General features: G+C 38.1%; 1 protein-coding gene across 4 annotated transcripts in view; it reads right to left on the bottom strand.

Annotated features, from left to right (window-relative positions):
- The window catches only part of MAGI2 (membrane associated guanylate kinase, WW and PDZ domain containing 2), a 1,296,878-nt gene extending 1,280,291 nt beyond the window's left edge, over positions 1 to 16,587 (bottom strand). For 2 of the 4 annotated variants that reach the window (XM_020289800.2, XM_076006486.1), the window contains exon 1: positions 15,856 to 16,587. In XM_020289800.2, the coding sequence (XP_020145389.2) occupies positions 15,856 to 16,156 (301 nt within the window). In that variant the 5' untranslated portion in view covers positions 16,157 to 16,587. The remainder of the gene's footprint in view (positions 1 to 15,855) is intronic. The other 2 variants (XM_076006487.1, XM_076006488.1) reach the window with 2 other exon arrangements.
- Positions 16,588 to 18,472: the final 1,885 nt, after the last annotated feature.

Below are 18,472 nucleotides of genomic sequence, written 5' to 3'. Positions count from 1 at the left end.
TCTCTACATTTTCCTTAGTTCTCAAATAGAACAATTTTCTTTCTAAAACAGCCTGAAACAATTCTTAACCTAGATGAAAACCTCTCTTCTGGAGTAAAAGAGCCAATTTAATTCAATTCTGCCAATAAATAAAATCTCTTATTCTAACTAAACTTATAGGTTCCTTTTGATACTGGAGGCCTCTGGAAATGTTATCCTGGCTCCATCATTAGTAGGCAAACTTTCTTGGATGTTGACAAATAACTGACTCAGCAACCTGGCTTTTCACAGGGATTATACTATTTTCAATCACAGTAAGCACAGGTTACCTACTGCTAAACTATTCAACATACAACTTTTAAATTAAACAGAAACAGATATCTTTTCACAATGGTTTCAGTGTAAGGACAAAAGAATATAATCAATAAACTGGGGAAAATCATAATTTAGATTAATTATAAGCAAAAGTGACTTTCAGAAAAAAATAGGATCTTATTATGCTCTATTTTAGAAAACTAAAATATTTTATGCAAAATGAGTCTCATAACTGATAAGGTAAGTAGTGATAGCACTGCCAAAATGTGCCACAGCATAATATAGTGAGCTCTAAGTATATTCAAAAACAAATTATTTGAATTGTTTTAAAATATTTTTCAAAGATGTAGCTGTAGGCTAAAATAACTGTACTTACAATGTTTTTAAATTATGAACAAAGATTCTTAATGTGTGTGATGATTAATTATATGTGTCAACTTACTGGGCTACAGGGTACCCGGATATTTGGTCCAGCATTATTCTGGGTATTAGGATGAAATTAGCATTTATATTGGTACAACAAAAAGAGCAATTTGCCATCCCTAATGTGGTGGGCCTCATCCAATTAGCTGAAGGCCTAAATAGAATAAAAAGGCTGACCTCCCAGTAATAATGGAGACTTTTTCCTGTCTGTTTGTCTTCAAACTGCAACATTGATTCCCCCCCCCCCCCTTGCCCATAGACTCAAACTGAAACATCAGCTCTTCCTGGCTCTCAAGCCTACCAACCTTTGGACTGGAACATAGCATCAGCTCTCTTGAGTCTCTTGATTTATCCTACAGATCTTGGGGCTTGTTAGCCTTCATAACTGCATGAGCCAATTCTTTATAATAAATGTCTATCTACCTATCTCCTCTACTGGTTCTGTTTCATTGGAGAACCCTCATATAATATGTCTCATTAAGTCAAGTATTACAAAGAAAGAGGACCTTTGTCATTCATGCACTCAATGAATATTTTCAAAGCATTCTATATATTTTCAGACATCATTCCAGGTACTAGGGAAACAAATATAGCTGAGATTCTGCCTGCCCTTGTTGAGTTCCAGGTCTAGTTTAAGTAACGTATTTGATAACTTCATTGGCAAACTATTGGTATAGCAAATTAAAATAAGTACTTTTTTTGGATATTAAGAATCAGGAGAATCTGGATCTAATCCTCACTTACCAATTCAGGATAAAATAACAGAATTTTCAAACCTTGACACATAAATGCCATTCTTTTAATTTAAAACATAATTATATAACACATCAGTTTAAAATGTCCCACAGTTCATTTTTGGGCCCCTGAACTAGAGAAGCTACCTATAAAAAAGAAGTTTTTTTTTTCTTTTAAAATTGAAATTGTATGTCTTCAAATTGTACAGCACAGTTGATGTACATAGTAAACTGAGTTTTCAAAAAGATGTATATTCTAATTATGGCCATATGGAAATATTTGAATAATTTTACATGTCAGAAGAAGGTAATTCATTACAAACATAGTCTCAATGAAGAATTCCTAGTAAAACTTAGAGAAGAGTTTGCATTTTCAAGATTTACTCCAAATATAGCCTAGAACATCACAGCAATGGTCAAGGAGATTGGTCTTATGATAGCACCTCACAGAATCAAAAAGCAGTGTACTATTTATCTTCTGTGACCTTTGAATTAAGACCAAAAACATACAATTGATAAAGGCAGCATTGCTGAAGAAAGAATTCTTGTTATTACTGTTTGATTTGACTTGCTAATAGAATAGAAATGTTATCTTCAGTGCTTCAAAGATATAAATTAGTATTAAATATATATGATGAATCTATCTTATATGTTACATATTAACCCAATATATGAAAATTGATTTGCATAATATTACAGATGTCTCCCCATCCCCACCCTAGCCCCCACTGCTCCCATTAGAAATACTAAGTAAAGAAGAATATATGTGCAGGCCTGCTAAATATAGGCATTCCTCAAATTTCTACCCTTGGCCTCTTCTGATTCTCAGTGCTCTCTCTAAAGGGACCATAGCTCTCTGCAGGGCTACAGCTATTAACATAAAAACAATGGATCTCAACTCTCCAAACTGCAGGTCCAACAATTCTGTGAACTCTAGACATATGTAACCAGCCACGTTTGAACATCAGAAACATGCCCTCTGCCAGGCACCTCAAACACATTATACTACCAGGCACTCATTTATCTCCACACTCTCTGTTATTTATGTAATATCAATTGTAGCAAAATAAAATAATAAAATCTGCCAAAAACATAGAATAGGTATTTATAACTTAATTCTGTTAACCTACTATTCCTAATACCAATGCCTTGTCTAAATTGCTTTAAGTAAAAGATTAGTGATAACTATCTTATGAATACCATCACATTACTTATGCACTAAGAGTCACAATATTCTGAAAGTAACATGCTACGTCTTCTGCAGTTCTTAAAGAAGGCAATTTTCTTTTTCTAGAACAGCCTAAAGCCATTTCGCCTATAGATTAAATCTTAATCTCTGTAGTTAATGGCATCTCCATTTACTCCCAAGTCAGAAAACTTAGGAGACCCACCCCCAAGTCAGAAAACTTAGACTCATCTTTGCCTCTTGTATCCCTTCACCATCATCTCCATTCAGTGGGATATAAATTCTTATTCACCTGCCTCTAAAATAACTCTCAAATTCACACCCTCCCTCCATTCCCAGTACTGATGCTAGACGTTAGGCCTTGTTCTCAGTTTCTTCTCCCTTCCATACGTAACTCAAACCACATTTTCTCCCTGTCTGTAGCTCCCCCGCTAAACAAACAAACAAACAAACAAAAAACCCTCCAAAACAAAAAAGAACAAAAAACTCAACCACTTTTATTACGTCTCTCCCTTGTTCAAACCCCAGTGGCTTTACTGACCTACAGATAAATGTCCATAATCTTTAGGGGTTTTGTTAAGGCCTTCCCTGATAGAACTCTAACAACCACCACATAACATGAGGAGACTGAGGCTCAGAAAAAAACTCACCACAAAGCAGTGATAGCAATGGACTTGGGACTGAAATCTAATTAAGTCTTCACACTCCAAGATGCACATTCTTTATATTATATCTCTCTGCTTCTTCCTCTTCCTTCTTTGTGCTCTAAAGGCAGTATGTTTATTTTTGTACCATCACACTAAACACAGTATATTAAGGTTAGCTTTGTACATGATTGTCTTTCCTCCTACTCTGCATTCTTGGAGGGTAAGGTCTGACCATTATTATTGTTTTAATGTCAGGGCCCACCTTTAGCATGGCATAAAACAAAAAAGTGATGAATATTTATTTAATTAATCAAAGTATCAAATGTGTTAGAATGTTTTAATATTGATGGGATGAAGTATATTTATATGACAATACAGAAATCCAAGCTGAAGTCTCTTCCATCATAACACACACACACACACAAACATACACACACACCCTTACCCCTCTTAACCACAAATCCCCTATAGAGCATCTGTCCATTATACTTTACTAACAAGGAAGTTTCCTGAAAGAGTAGTATGCATACACACTCTTATTTTTTCACTTCCTATTCACTCCTCAACCCTGTGGCATCTGCTCTTTCTGTGCCATCTATTCCACTAAAATGGCACAAAATAAAGGTAACCTCCATTTTTGCCAAATGCAATGGAAACATTCCAGACCTCATATTTCTGACCATTTCAGCTGTGTTTGGCAGTGCTGATCACTCACTTAATATTGTTTTGCTCTTAGTATAGTCTTAGTTTCCTTCCTGGGATCTGTTGGCTTTTTCTCAAATTCGAATGTCATAGCATGTTTGTTCATTTTCTTTTTTTCTTTACATGCTCTTGTTGGATAATCTCATATTCCCTAATCTATACATTCTGTCCCCAACACTATTCTGACTTCAAGACTGGGATAGTCAGATGCCTATTACCAGGAACCTCAAGTTAAATATATCCCAGGTGGAATTACCTTCTATTGAAATATGGTTCTCGCCTCTAGTCTCCATTTTAATAATTGGCACCACCCAGCAGAAAACAGAAAGTTGAGCAAAATTCCTTTCTTTTTTTCTGTATTTGATCACATATGCTAACAATTTTTCCATTTACATATTTCTTTACTCAGTCATCTATTCCCCATTCCTCCACCATTGTTATAGTTCATGACCTCAAAACTGCTCCTCTTGATAATTATGTAACCTCCTAAATGTCCTTCTTGTTGTACCTTCATCCTCCTTTAATTACGCCTCTTCATTGCCTAAATGTGTTCCATGAAATGTTGTCTATGATTTTCCTCACTGGGGGAAAACACTGGACAAATATGACCTTGCCAATTCTGCTCTTAAAATCTTTCAAACACTGAAAGGCAAGCAAGCATAGTGGTTCAGAGAAGTGACTGGGTTTGTGGCTGGCCTCTGGCTTTGCGCAAGTTTCCTAATCTCTCTAGCCTGTAGTTTCCTCATTTTCAAAATGAAGTTAATGATAGTACCCATCTTATAGGATATTATGAAGATTCAATAAGTTAACATATATTTAAGGTGTATAGAACACTCCTGACTTATATTAAGCACTGCATAAATGTTTGGTATTAATAATAACAATAATTTTCAGTGGCTCATCACTCAGTTCTATATGATTACTTGTCCCACATGTAATTCCCAAACTAATCTTTTACTACTTTCTACATTAAATTCCACAAATTCTTTGTCACAGTCCTTGACTCTATATCAGTGCCTAAGTACTTTTACTCTGGGAAAATCCCCCTACCTCCTTACCTGATCACTTACTTAAGTATTCTTTCCTACATTAAATGTTGCTTAAAACAGCAGTCCCCAAACTTTTTGACAACAGGGACCGCTTCTGCGGTCTTCCACGGAAGACAGTTTTTCCACCAAAGGCCGAAGGGCAGCGGGGCAGGGGATGTGGCCACCTCAGATCACCAGACATTGGATTCTTATGGGGAGCAGGGATCCCTGGATGCCTTGCATATGCAGTTTGCAGTGGGGTTTGCACTCCTATGAGGGTCTGATGCTGCTACTGATCTGACTAGGAGTGGGGCTCAGCAGTGATGTGAGCCATGGGAAGTGCAGTGGGTGCAGGTGGGGCTTTGCTCCCTTGCCCACCCCTCACCTCCTGCTTTGCAGGCGGTTCCTGGCAGGCCAGTCCATGCTGACAATGAGGACAGCAGGCTTAAAACATAAGCACAGACTAGTGGCCTTCTGCTAGGCACAGGTCTTTTGGAACATTTATTGTATTGAAAATTCTCATTCTAATTACTAACTAAAAAGAATATTAATATATAATGCAAGCGCTACCAATTATACATGATAATTATAATAATAGCAAACAGTTATCGAAGCTATACTATATTCTAGGCTCTGGGATAAGCATGTTGTAGTCATTTTAACATTTTTTCTTCATAACACATTTATGAAGTAGATTCTTTAATAATATATATTTTAGGCCCAGCATGGTAGCTTATGCCTGAAATCCCAGCACTTTAGGAGCCCGAGGCTGGAGGATTGCTTAAGGCCAGGAGTTCAAGACCAGCCTACCAACACAGCAGGACCCCTGTCTCTACAATAAATACAAAATGTAGTCAGGCAGGTTGATGTGCACCTGTAGTCCCTGCTACTCAGGAGGCTGAGGCAAAAGGATTGCTTGAGCCCAGGAGTTTGAAGTTGCAGTGAGCTATGACGACACCTGTGCACTCTAGCCTGGGCAACAGAGCAAGACCCTGTCTCTACTACTACTACTGACAATAATAATATTAATATTACCTATTTTACAAAGAATGGAACTGATGTGTAGAGATATAAAATGATGTTTGCAATTTGCATCCAGTATGGGGCACAGCTATGACTGAAATCCAAACCTGTTTGTCTTCAGTGCTTTATATTTTAACTATTACACTGCACTGTGAAATTCATGGGGTAGGACTAAGATTTATGCACCTTTCTACTGTCACTATCTAGCACAGTGCCTGAAACATAAGCACAACATAAAAATATAAACATACAGAGTTTATGAAATTACTTGAACTGCAATCCATTATGTAGAATACTAAGAACTCCTAGCTCATATTTCTTCTCCAAGACATTTGGTTTTCTTACCTTTAATTATCATTACATCACGGAGGATGTCTTTAATAGATGGTAAGAACCTAATGACATGTTTTTTTTACTGATATATCATAGTTGTACCTAATGAATTTTAACTTAGGTCACACAAGACATACCACAGGTTGAAATACTTGAGAGTATAGATGATGTCTTACAGGAATTTTATTCATTTTTCTATTACCAGTCTTCTAGCTCAGTGCCTGCCAGAGAGTAGGTTACTAATAAGTGTTTGTTGAATAATGAGTAAATGAATTCTAGCCCAGGAAAAAATATAGTTAGAACATTTTGATGAGTCAGTTTATAATTGCATGCACTCCTGGATCAATGGCACAGACATTTGTAAACACTATATAATTCAAAAAATATTTCAAGCTGGTTTCAGCATGCGTTGTTGGTATATTTTTGTAGCTGATTTTCTTTCTTGATTATGTTCTATTTTGAATAATGTTAAAAGGAATTGGTGTTCCTACATGTTTTCTTCAAAATGGTAAAAAGGTGTCTGGAATTTAAAGCAGAAGTCCTACCAAAGCACAATTCAATGAGGTAATGGAGACATACCTAGAATTTCACTGAGCTTATGCAACTGGAAAATACATCTTGATTTATTCGCCAAAATTATTCCTATTTTTGAAAGAAAATTTTACCAATGCTCTTCAAAAACAATAAAATAGGAATGAAAAATCTATTTTATATCAATTTAAGTTATATAAATCACAATAATTTTGGCTGCAAGTAACAGAAAACCCAATCTAAATGGCTTAAATATTTTGTTTACTGTATCTCAATAACAAGAAGACCAGAGATAGGGATAGTTCTAGGTTTATTATTTCAGCAGTTCATCAAGGAGCCAATGACTTTTTATCATCCTATTCTGCCATCCTCCACTTTTTGGCTAGCTCTCTTCATGATCACAACATGGCTACGGTTGCTTTAGGCATCCTCTCCACTTGGAACAACTTTCATAGACAGAGAAGTGAATAGTTCTTTCTTAGAACTTATTCGAGAAACTAAGAAATTTAGAAAATCCCAAAAGGAATTCATCTTATTTTCATTACTTACAACTGGGTTATAAGCCATTTCCTAATTAATCACTGGTGAAGAGATGGAATTATCTAACTTGGTATAAACTTGCCTAGGTTCATCCCCTTGGACTGAGGTCAAATTGATATGAAACACTTATCAGTATGTCAACATTCAACTACTTGAACATAACTGCCATTTTAATAGTAGGTAAGTGGCACTGGAGGAGAAGAAATACATTCTAGGTAGACAACTCAGTTTCTTTAATAACTGTGGCTTTCTAAGTTCTATCTGAAAATATATTCAACTGAAATAAAGCATCTCCTTAGTCAATGCTAAAAGAGTCAATTTCCCCAAGAATAGAGTGTCAGGACAGTCTACACATTAGTGAAGACTTTCCAGTTAATTTTAAAAGAGAGATTTAGGATATGAATGTAAAAGGGTATTTTCTTAATTCATAGTAGCAGCTTTGCATATTGTTTGAGCTATCAAAGATATTAATTTTATATAGTTTTATTTTTTATTTATGGAATATTTGCACTTTACAAACTCAAATACAGTATTCAGTCCATAGTGAATTACTTTGACATAAAGTTTTCTTGGTTTTAACTTACAACATTAATATAATTCAAAGTATTATATTCTTCATTTCATAGTAAAATCTCTTAGGATCCTTTCTAATCAAACTTGGTTTTAGTTTTTCCTTACATTTTTAACTTCTCAATAAAGCAATGCCAGTATCTGTATTTTAGCTAAACACTTATGTTAGGCATAATTTAACTAATTTTTAAATGATACTTCTTTAGAATTGCAATATACAATATATTCATATTATTGAATCCAGGTCTCTCATTTTACTCTTAAGACATCTAAACAAATATAAATTTAAAGCATTCTGCAAATATGTCATTCAGTTCATAAATAAGCATGTGCCTCATCCCTTCTCCTTCTTTTTTAACACTAATATTAGGACATTATCATGTGCATTAAAACATTAGGACATTATCTTGTGCATTGTGTAACCAGCCACTTGGTGATACAAATAAAAATGACCAAAATCCAAATTTTTAAATCAGACTTTTAAAAATCAATTCTTAACAACTAATACATATGAAATACAGAAATAATTTAGGTACTTAATTTCATTATGTCTTTATGGTCTCCCATTATCAGAGCTAATAAGGGTAAAAATTATCATTCATAGTTGAAAATTATGGGGAGTATGTAAGCTTTTCAGCTAGATTTGTCACACATGGAATACCTTTATGTAACCATTTTCCTTAAAATAAAACTGTATTCTCACATGCATAAATGCCTTCCTGAGATTATTGATTTAAAACTGGCACTGAAACTTGGTGTTTGAAAAACATGTGCATGTGTACATGTGCACATGCACATATGTGTGCCTGTGTGTGTATTCCATGTATCCAAAGAAGAGCAAATTTGTGACTTCTACACACTAATGATTTCTATCACACTGTGACTTCTATCACTAATGTGACTTCTACACACAACTGAAGAAGAACAAAGCATAGGTACTTTCAACCAAAGAGGAAAAGGAGATACAGCTATAGATTATGTTTCAGAAGAAACACTAAGAAAGAGGGTTTCAGAATTTTAACTACAGATAAATTAGAGCACCTCTGAGAACATTCCTCTTCCAGTGGGGGGATCAACTTCCTTCTGTCTATTTAGACCTTACTACAACAAAATGGCCACCCCCTAAATGTCTAATTTGCTAGGAAGGCAAGATTACAGTTATTCATGTTCAGGGTGCTTTGGGAAATAAGCCAAGACTTTTGGAAGGATTTAGAGACCATCTAAGACTAAAGACTTGCTATATTTTGAAAAAACTTTGTCTAGTAAAGAGTTGCTTTAACATCCTTACAGCATAGACTGCAGAAAAAGACAAACTAGTGTTTACAGATCAAAATGCTTCACAGATGCAACACTGGACATTTCATATCTCTGAAACTTGCTGATGCTTATAATTTAGCTAATCAGATTTTGACAAGTTTAAAGTATACTGCTAGATTAATCTGTGCGTTTCTACAGCCCTTGTTATCCTTGTAGTCATATATGTGTTCCAGCTAAGTATATACCTTCCTGTGCACATCAACACAAAATATTAGGCTAAACAACAATACTCACACATAAAATAAAAAATGTTAAATATATATAAAGTTGGTTTTTGCACTTAATATTTTTCAGACACTCTTTATGATCAGTTAAGTGATATGTAAGGTGTAAACAGTTTTTGTGTTACCCTTGATCCATGACAATATAAATAATTCAATGTAGCATTTGAGAAGCTTATGTTTTAAGAAAACTCTTCAATCACAATGTAATATATAAAATAAATTTAAAAAATAAAACATTTTGTTTTTTTAAATTAAATAGTCTTGCTTCTTTCTACTTCATTTCAGAGTCACTTAATATAATCCATGGGTATTTATGGAAAAATTCCTGATGTTATATGCATGTTTTTCACTAAAGAAAGTTAAGAGTTTGATAAAATTTCTTCTACAAATTTTGTCATTAAAAAAATCAGCATAGACAAGATATATTTTACTTTACAGGCTTCTTTCTCCTTCTGTCACTATATGGTAAAAGTAACACAATTTTTTAAAGTTTTAAAAAAGTTAATCTCAAAATGGAATCCTTTTAAAAATAGTTCATAAAGTGTCAATGAGTGCAATAATGAAAACAATTTTTATTAATTCTCTACAAGAATATGAGGATTGTACGATAGTTTTAGCAGATGTATATCTCTAAACAAGTCGTTAATTAACAACGTGAATTCAGTAATTATGAACATACTACTAAATTCTCTATAAAGCATAATTACTTTTATAAAAGGAAATATAGCATCAATACTTACTGGAGACAGAAGAGCTGAGAACTGAATGGAATAAATAATTTTAAAAAGAAAGTTGTAAGACCTTGTTTTGTGCTTCTTATGATAAATAGCCATATTGTAGCTAAGAACGATTTTAGAAATTAATATTGGACCCTAGAACTTCAAAGCAAACTGTTCTATTGAATTGTAAGATGGGACTCATTCAACTAAAATGTTAAAATCATTGAGGTGCTAGTAGTGGAAATGTTGTTTGCTTCATCTTGTAACAGTATTAAATAGAAATTTATATTGAGCTACTATCATTCTCACAAATGCGAAGTATTCTTGTTGAAGTGATGCATTTTTTCCTTATTATACACTGTTGACTATGAACACTTATGAATTATGTTTTATTATTGTTGTTCTTTCTGAGGTACTTAATTTCTAGCTAAGAAGTAAAAATTACACCTTAAAACATGATACTTATATCTAAGTATAGCGATGAGTAAGAAATATAGATAAATTCTCAAATGTAAATTAATGAATTCTAATAGGATTTCTATGCTTGTCAAGCCTAAAGTAAACAATTCAATATTTTCCAATTAATTGAAATTAAGAGTAAAATATCTCAAAAGTTAAAAACATTTCATAATGTCACTAGCTCAAAATGATCAATATGTTTAAAATAACATTTACTAAAGTTTATACAATGCTTATTATCTGCCAAACACTACATGATTGATTGATTTATTTACTGTTTAAATTCAGGATATTATGGATTTAAATACGTACCTTATGTAATAGTCTTGAAGCATTACTACCACCCCAGGTTAAATACATTTTTTTTATGGCTAGCACTAACTGGCATACTCAGGACTCAGACCCAGGCAGTCTATTTAAGAGATTATATATTTAACCACTACTCTACCCCACCTCCTGAGGGAAATGACTCTGCCAGGATCTGCTATGTATTTGAAAGTCATTGTTTAACCTACAATTAATCATAGATGTCAAATATGAAAAACTTTTTTCTTATTATGAAAGTGAATGTGTGAGTTACAAGCAACTAAAAAGGAATGTAAGCATAATAAACATGCCAAAAGATTTCACAATGTAAATGTTAAGAGCAGAGACAGTACATATAAAAAAGCAAATAGTCATATTTAACATTCAGGGTCATATTATTTAAATCATCTATATTGCCAAAAAACAACAGTGACATCACTCATAAATTATGCTCAAGGGGAACTGCCTCATTAACCTTGTTCCAAAACCTTAAAGACACTTTATTGATAAGATAATTAACTGATCAAAATGTTAAACAATTTTATTGTTTATTGAACAATAAAATTAATCTCACATTTCTATGGAGGAAAGTCCATCTTTATTGGCAGAAAATTTGACATAATTTGTTTTTACCTTTCCAAATAAAAAGAAGCACAGAGGTTTAACTCTATTATACTAGCCTGAAGTCAATCAAGAAGAAAGCATGACTCAAATGTGGATCTACTTTGCTTTGAAAGTGTCTTTGAAAGGAGCAGTAGGAGGGAGAGCAATGTAGATCTTCTCTAGAACTGAATTTCAAAGGCCTTATTTGGCCCATCTTCCACATGGGAAGAATTAGAAAACTTTTTTTCCTTTTCTTTTCCATTGTGAGATATTAAATGGGAAAATAAGTCCAGGCTATGTAGGTCCCTATGTGGTATTAGATGAATTAGCAGCCATAGTGCAAGGAATGTAGGACACAAAGGTCTATGTAACTGGCTGCTGTGAAGTTTAGTGTCAAACTTTTAAAAAAAGAAAAAGAAAGAGAAAAAGAAAACCTTTAGCACCTCAGCACAGATCACACAAGTAACTTTCTTCAACTGGGTCTGATGCATTTATGAGATCATAGAAGAGAAATGCCAATTTAGAATTAAATACTTTGGTGAGTTTATTATTATAAACAGAAAAGTCATAATTTACAAAAAAAGGATTGTGACAATAAATGGTATTTTTTATAAATGGTATATTATTGTGTGGATTAAAAGGAGACAGCTTAAATTAAAAAAGGGAATCCCCGAATTTAATGAAACAGCTTTTAAAAACAATTTTAAAGATATTTAAACCTTGTAGAAAAACTGTGATACATATATCTTCTCTAGCATGTGTTAAAATCCCAGTAACTCATCTTCTTTTAAAATTATGATAATTTAAAATTATGATGACTATAATGTAAAATTAGCCAAGCAAATAAAAATTGAGTAAATAATGCAATTTATCCAGTGCACTTTTTAACAATATCCTCATTATTCAAATCTCTCCTTTTCTTTACAAAAATCTGCCTTAGTTTAGCTATGGGTATGCATGTAGTTTCCATGTAATGCTCAATATGTTAATGAATATTCAAAAATCAATTTCATTAATATTTTAAAAATATAACTGCTAAACAAACCATATTGAAGTTTTTAAGTTTAGCTCTCCAGAAATATATCTACTGAGCCAAGAGTTTCTAAATAATTTTCCAGCAAATGAAATCTGTACTGAAACCCAAGACACACAGGCCCTATATTAAAAGTTCTAAAAATTTCACTTTACTTACAATGATAAATAAACCTATCTATTGACAAGGAAAATGATTTCAACAAAAGAAGAGTATATATGGATCACTATACTTAGAAGAATAAGAGGATACTAACAGCTGGGAAGGGTAGGAGGAAGGGAAGGACAGAGAGACATTTGTTAAAGGCTAAAAAATCACAGCTAGATAGGAGGAATAAGTGCTGGTGTTCTATACCACTGTAGGATGACTATAGTTAACAATAGCATATTATACTATTTCAAATACCTAGACGGAGGATAATGTTTAATTTAATGTTCCCAACACAAAGAAAGGATAAATGTTTGAGATGATAGATATGATAATTACCATGATCTGACCTATATGTAGAAATATATTAAAACATTATGTACCCCATGAATTTGAACAATTATTATTTGTCAATTAAAAAATAGCATAAAATAAAAAATATGGAAGAGGAGTACTTATTCCACAAAAGGTAAAAGAAATATATATATTTTTTAGTCAATAGTGATTCAGGATGTGAATCAGGTTCCTGTGGAAGCTCTGTGAACATCATTACAAGAATATATCATCAACAAACCAGTGAAGTCCAGAACTGAGGATTAATATAAGATGGAAAGAGATTTTCCCTAAATATATCACTTCACATGTATTTATTCTATGAGTTCTAAAAGCAACAATGTTCTAAATAAAACTTAATATAGAAGTTGAGTGATAAGAGACCACCTCAGATCAAATCATGGAAGGATTTAAATGATATCTAGCCCAGGTCCCCATTTTATATAGGAATGAATGGCATATGGTCATTTTGACCTTTCACAAACACTCACTGTGATAGCAGCCTCAACTTGCAACATTGCTCACAGATTTTTAGGAAGCTATGTTAGAAAGTTCATCTTTTTAATAAAGATAAAAATGCTTAATTTTTTAACTTTTTCAGTACATTCATCTTAGTTTTGTTCTGTGGACTATAACAAGAGAGTCAGAATTATTTTTCTTATTTGATAGCTTTTCAGTATTTAATAACATTTCATTTCCTTACTTTTCCAAGTTGAATCTTTCCACTGAATTTCATAGAATATATCTACAGTATACAGTAATCTCCCTTTCTTTTTCTTCTGGATTTATTATTCCTTGCTAGTGTTACACTTTCCCAAGGTCCACCTCAGGAAGTAGTTCTTAGAATTGAATATAACATTTAAGATGTGGTGGTCATTGCAAACTATAATAGGACAATCACTTCTCTTAGTAAGACAGTACTATTAGTCCAATTTACAGGACAATACATTAACTTTGAAGTCACTTTCTATTACAAATACCAAGTTTATTGCCAACAAAACCATGGTCATTACTTGTGTACTAGATTTCTTGGGCCCAAAGCCAGAACTTTACATTTGTATCTATAGCTTTAAGGTAGTATCATCACATATGTTGCCATGAATTCCTGTGTTTGAGGCTTGAAAAACATCAAGATACTCTATTTGCCTTCCTGCTTAACTCATATTCTTCAGTATCACAGCATTCCTAATTCAGTATTGAGCTATGTTGACTTACAAGTAAATGTTCGCATTAGCCTATTTCAAGACATCAGCTATTAATATTCAAGAATCCCCAATGACACTGCTTTCTTATATGGCAATTTACATTTAAGAAACTTTGTCTGAGACTTCCATTTCTCTTGTTTGGTTTTAAGCAAGTTTTTTAGAGAAAAATTTTATAGCGCAGAACATCTCCCTAAGAGCATTTCCTGGTAGCTGATCAAGCAATAGGATTAAGTGGCAAAATGCCAGCAATAGCATGTTCAATTCCATCTTTCAGCCAGGACAATGTAACACAACAAACTCTTAGACTAATACACATGTGCAGCACATCTACATACATACATACATAGTGCACACCAAATGTGCATGTAAGCTAGAAAAAAAATACGCAATGGCTTGTGGAAAACAAAAAATACACTATTTCATTCTAGTTAAAATTGTCCTCTATCCAAAATCCTTTATTTCCTCCTTCCGGACCATAATTTTCTTTCAAGCAAAGACAGAGAGTTCTGCATCCAATCTCCCTAAATCCACATCACAGCCTTCAATTAAGGCTCATCAAAGGTTGGAGCTGAGGGAGACTGCGTTATAACCACCTGGCATCTCCATCCAACTCCTCCCCAGAAACACGCCCCCCAAATCTGGAGCCAGAGTAGAGCCCTGCCACAGAAGACTTCCACTCAAGGAGGGCAACCCGTGAGAAAGTACACTCCGAGAACCATTCCTCTCCTCCTGACCCCCCAACACTGGAAAGCGCTCCTAGCGCCGCGCCTTCTTCCGGAGCCTCCTCCCGCGGGCTGGCTAGGGGTGAGCGCCGGGGTTAGTCAGTGCGCACGTGACGCGCGATGCCCACATGACACGACCGACCGTGGGCGGGGGAGGGGGACAGGGGAGTGAGGCAGGGAAAAAGTTACAGAAGACCCATCAAAGCGCCTAAAGCAATTTTCCCCTTCCCTTCCTCGCCAGCCAGTGGTTCAGGGATCCCTAGGGGACGCCTGGGGAACTGGGCGTCTCTTGCCAGCTCCCGAAACGCTGGACGCAGTTCTCCGCCCACCCCACCACCCTCTGCTCTTCCCAGCCCTGCTGGTGATGCCTCTGCACCCTCAAGTTGCTCCGTCCTCTTTTTTCTCCCTTCCTCCCTCCCTCCCTCTTTCTTTCCTTCCGTCCTTCCCCAAAAGCTCTTCATCCACTGCGGGCGATGCCACTGACGCACATTCAATTTGCCCCGGGATCTCTGAGGAGGTCGGACCAGGCCAAACATCTTCCAAAGGGGAGGGTCTAACTGCTCAAACAAAGTTGCCCGCCACAGGGCAACCTGCCCACCACTCCCGTTAGCCCCCCAGTCGGATCTTCGGCAAAGCTCACTTGCACTGGTCCTCTCTGGACCCCACCCCACAGTCGCGCAACACACCCCTTTCCACACGCGCGCCCACCCTTCCATTGCCCTGCGCCCCGAGCGGTCCCGCCGCCTGGCAAAGCACTGAGCCAGCGCTGCGCTCACCTTGCTTGACACACTTGAGCCTGAGGGGGTCCTTGCAGTGTTTGATCACGGCCAGCACGTCCCTGATGGTGAGCCCCGCCACGGGGGTCTCGTTCACCTCCAGCAGCAGCTCCTCCGACACCAACTTGCTGCCGCTCTCATAGACCACCTTGCCGGGCTTCACCTCCCCCAGGTAGGGGAACTGTCCATTCTCGGCGCCCCCCTTCAGTTCAAAGCCCAGCTGGCCCTCCGGGTTCCTGCCAATGACACTCTCATGGACTTTGCTAGTCCAGTGGCTTTTCTTTTTCAAGCTTTTGGACATGGCAGTGGGGTGGGTCGCCTCAGTTCCTAGGGCTCCTTTGGGGTAGGGAGGTCGGTGGTGAGAGAATGAGGATGGAGCAGCAAGGGGGCCAAGGGATGAAAAGAACAGACTTTGCCTTCCTCCTCCCCCCTATTCGGTGCTTTCTCTCTTCTTTGGATGGAGTGTGGACGAGGAAGGGGGAGGATGAGAGGGACGGCTGGGCAGAGGTAGGAGAGCTTGGGTGAGGTTGTGCTGTCCCTTGAATGACACTCAAGGCTGTGGCCCCGCAGCAGAGGAAGCTGTGGCGGTGGCGTCGGCGTCGGCGGCAGCCGGAGCGAGCGGTAGCCGAGGTGGTGAGCGGGTGGAGTGGGGGTGGGGGAGGAGGGTAGGGATGCCGGGGGCCACTCCTGCGTGGTGCGAGTGGGAGCGCGCGCGCGCGCCTGGGTGTGTGTTGTTAGCTGATATCCATGGCAGCTGCAGTGGCAGCGGCAGGGTCCGTGTGTGTGTGTGTGTGTGTGTGTACTAGTTGTACTGTACTGGCAGAAGGGGAGGAGGCAGGGGAGGAGGGAGCAGGCTATCGAGGGAGGAGGGGCGCGCGCGCCGGTTGGGGAGCCAGGGAGGGTTTCGCCGCTGTCTCGCTCCCTCCCTCCGCAGCTTGACCCGGTAGTGAAGGCAGAGAGAGAGGCAGGCTGGGTCCGCCTGGCAGCCTACGGGAGGAGGCGGGAGCCGGGAAGGAGGGAGCCGAGGCCCGGCGTGGGGAGGCCGGCAGGAAGGGCCTTGAGCCCGGTGCGGACCTTTCTTCAGCACGGCCGAGCGGTGCGCTAGGCTGCTGTGCCAGGAGGACGCCGCGACTTCCTCAGACGTGGGCTCGGACCGAACAGAAATAGCGGGACCGGGACAGTTGGCGCGCTTGGCGTCTGGTACCACATTTCGAGCGCGGGGAGCCTCTTGGCGCCAGATTCTGCCGTGAGAACGAGCTGGGGTTGGGGGTCCGGCGTGGAATTGCGGGAGAAGGCCCAGGAGCCGGGAAGCCGTGCTGAGGGGACAAGTTCATGTGGAGAGAGGTTTCATCTCGTCACTTATGCGATCACTTGTTCCTCGCAAAGTTCTCAGAATTCCCCTCCGAGAAGGGGAAAGTTGGAGAACTGCAGGCCGGTTACTCTAACTCCGGGGAGAAGGTGAAGCGGCGGCGCCGGCCCCGCCCGCGCGCTCGGCGGGACGGGAGCTTAGCCGAGGGCTGGGGTTGTCTGGTGAGCGGCGATTCTAGGGCACAGGGGAAGGGGCTTCACTTTTCCTCAATAAAAGCGGGAAGAAAGGGGCTTTGGGAGTGGGGGTGTTGGAGGGGGAGGTTGCAGTGAGCGGCCTTCTCAGAGAAATGGTCAGTTTAACCCAGGACCCAGCTGCGGAGGGAAGGCAGAGGCACGCCCTGGCCGGGAAAACCGCCGGAGTCAGGCTTGCACCTGGGGAAGACACGAGGAAGACCTAGCCCAACAACCCACTGCTACAGAGAAAGGGAAGAAGGCTCCGAGGGTGAAAAGAGCGGCACAATCGGGCTGGAATTCGGTCGCTGCCCCCCAAACAGGGTTCTTTTCCCTTCACCAAGTTTTCATCCTGGAGGAGAGTTAAGGACAGAAGCACGAGGATACAAGAGGGCTGCTGATTTTCATTGGAATGCTAATTTCCTGTGAGACACTAGGAGTGATTTTTTTTAATTCCTTTAACTGGTAAATGAATTTCATTTGCTTAACTTTCAAATGATACGTTTCAGACAAAAAAAAGTTGTACACCCACTCATCTCTTTAAAGCAGAACATGAAAAGCATTGAGCAGTTAGGATTCTTAATGTCTGAGATGAAGGTGGTGTGGGAGGAAAGCAGTGCAGTTGAAAATGTTTAGTCGACCCAAACAGAAAGACCAGGTTTGAATCTAGGAGCTGCAGCTTACCAAGAGAGTGACCTTGAGTAAGCAGCTTGACCTCTCAGAGCCTCAGTTTTCTTACTTGTTAAATATGGTTAAAAATACTCATGTGATAGGAATGTGGTAAGGATGAAACCAGGTAAAGCATGCAAAGTGCTTGCCTGGCACAGGTGGGTAGGCGTTCAAAATGGTAATTTCCTTCCTTTCCCTCTTAAGTATAACTCACTATTTGGGAGAGATGGGGGTGATCAAATTTAGTCAGAACTGGAAGAGATCTTAAAGATAGATGATTTGTTTAACCATGTGTCTTATTTTACTTGAGAAAACAGATCCCCAGTGAGTTGGCTGCGACTAGTGAGGATTATTCAGTGAGCCAGGGGCAGTGCCAGGATCAGAAGCCAGAGCTGCAGGCCGTGCCTAG

Source organism: Microcebus murinus, chromosome 9, assembly GCF_040939455.1.
Source record: "Microcebus murinus isolate Inina chromosome 9, M.murinus_Inina_mat1.0, whole genome shotgun sequence".
NCBI lineage: Eukaryota > Metazoa > Chordata > Mammalia > Primates > Cheirogaleidae > Microcebus > Microcebus murinus.
The sequence above is the reverse complement of the archived record's forward strand: the minus strand, read 5'-3'. Positions and strand labels throughout refer to the sequence as shown.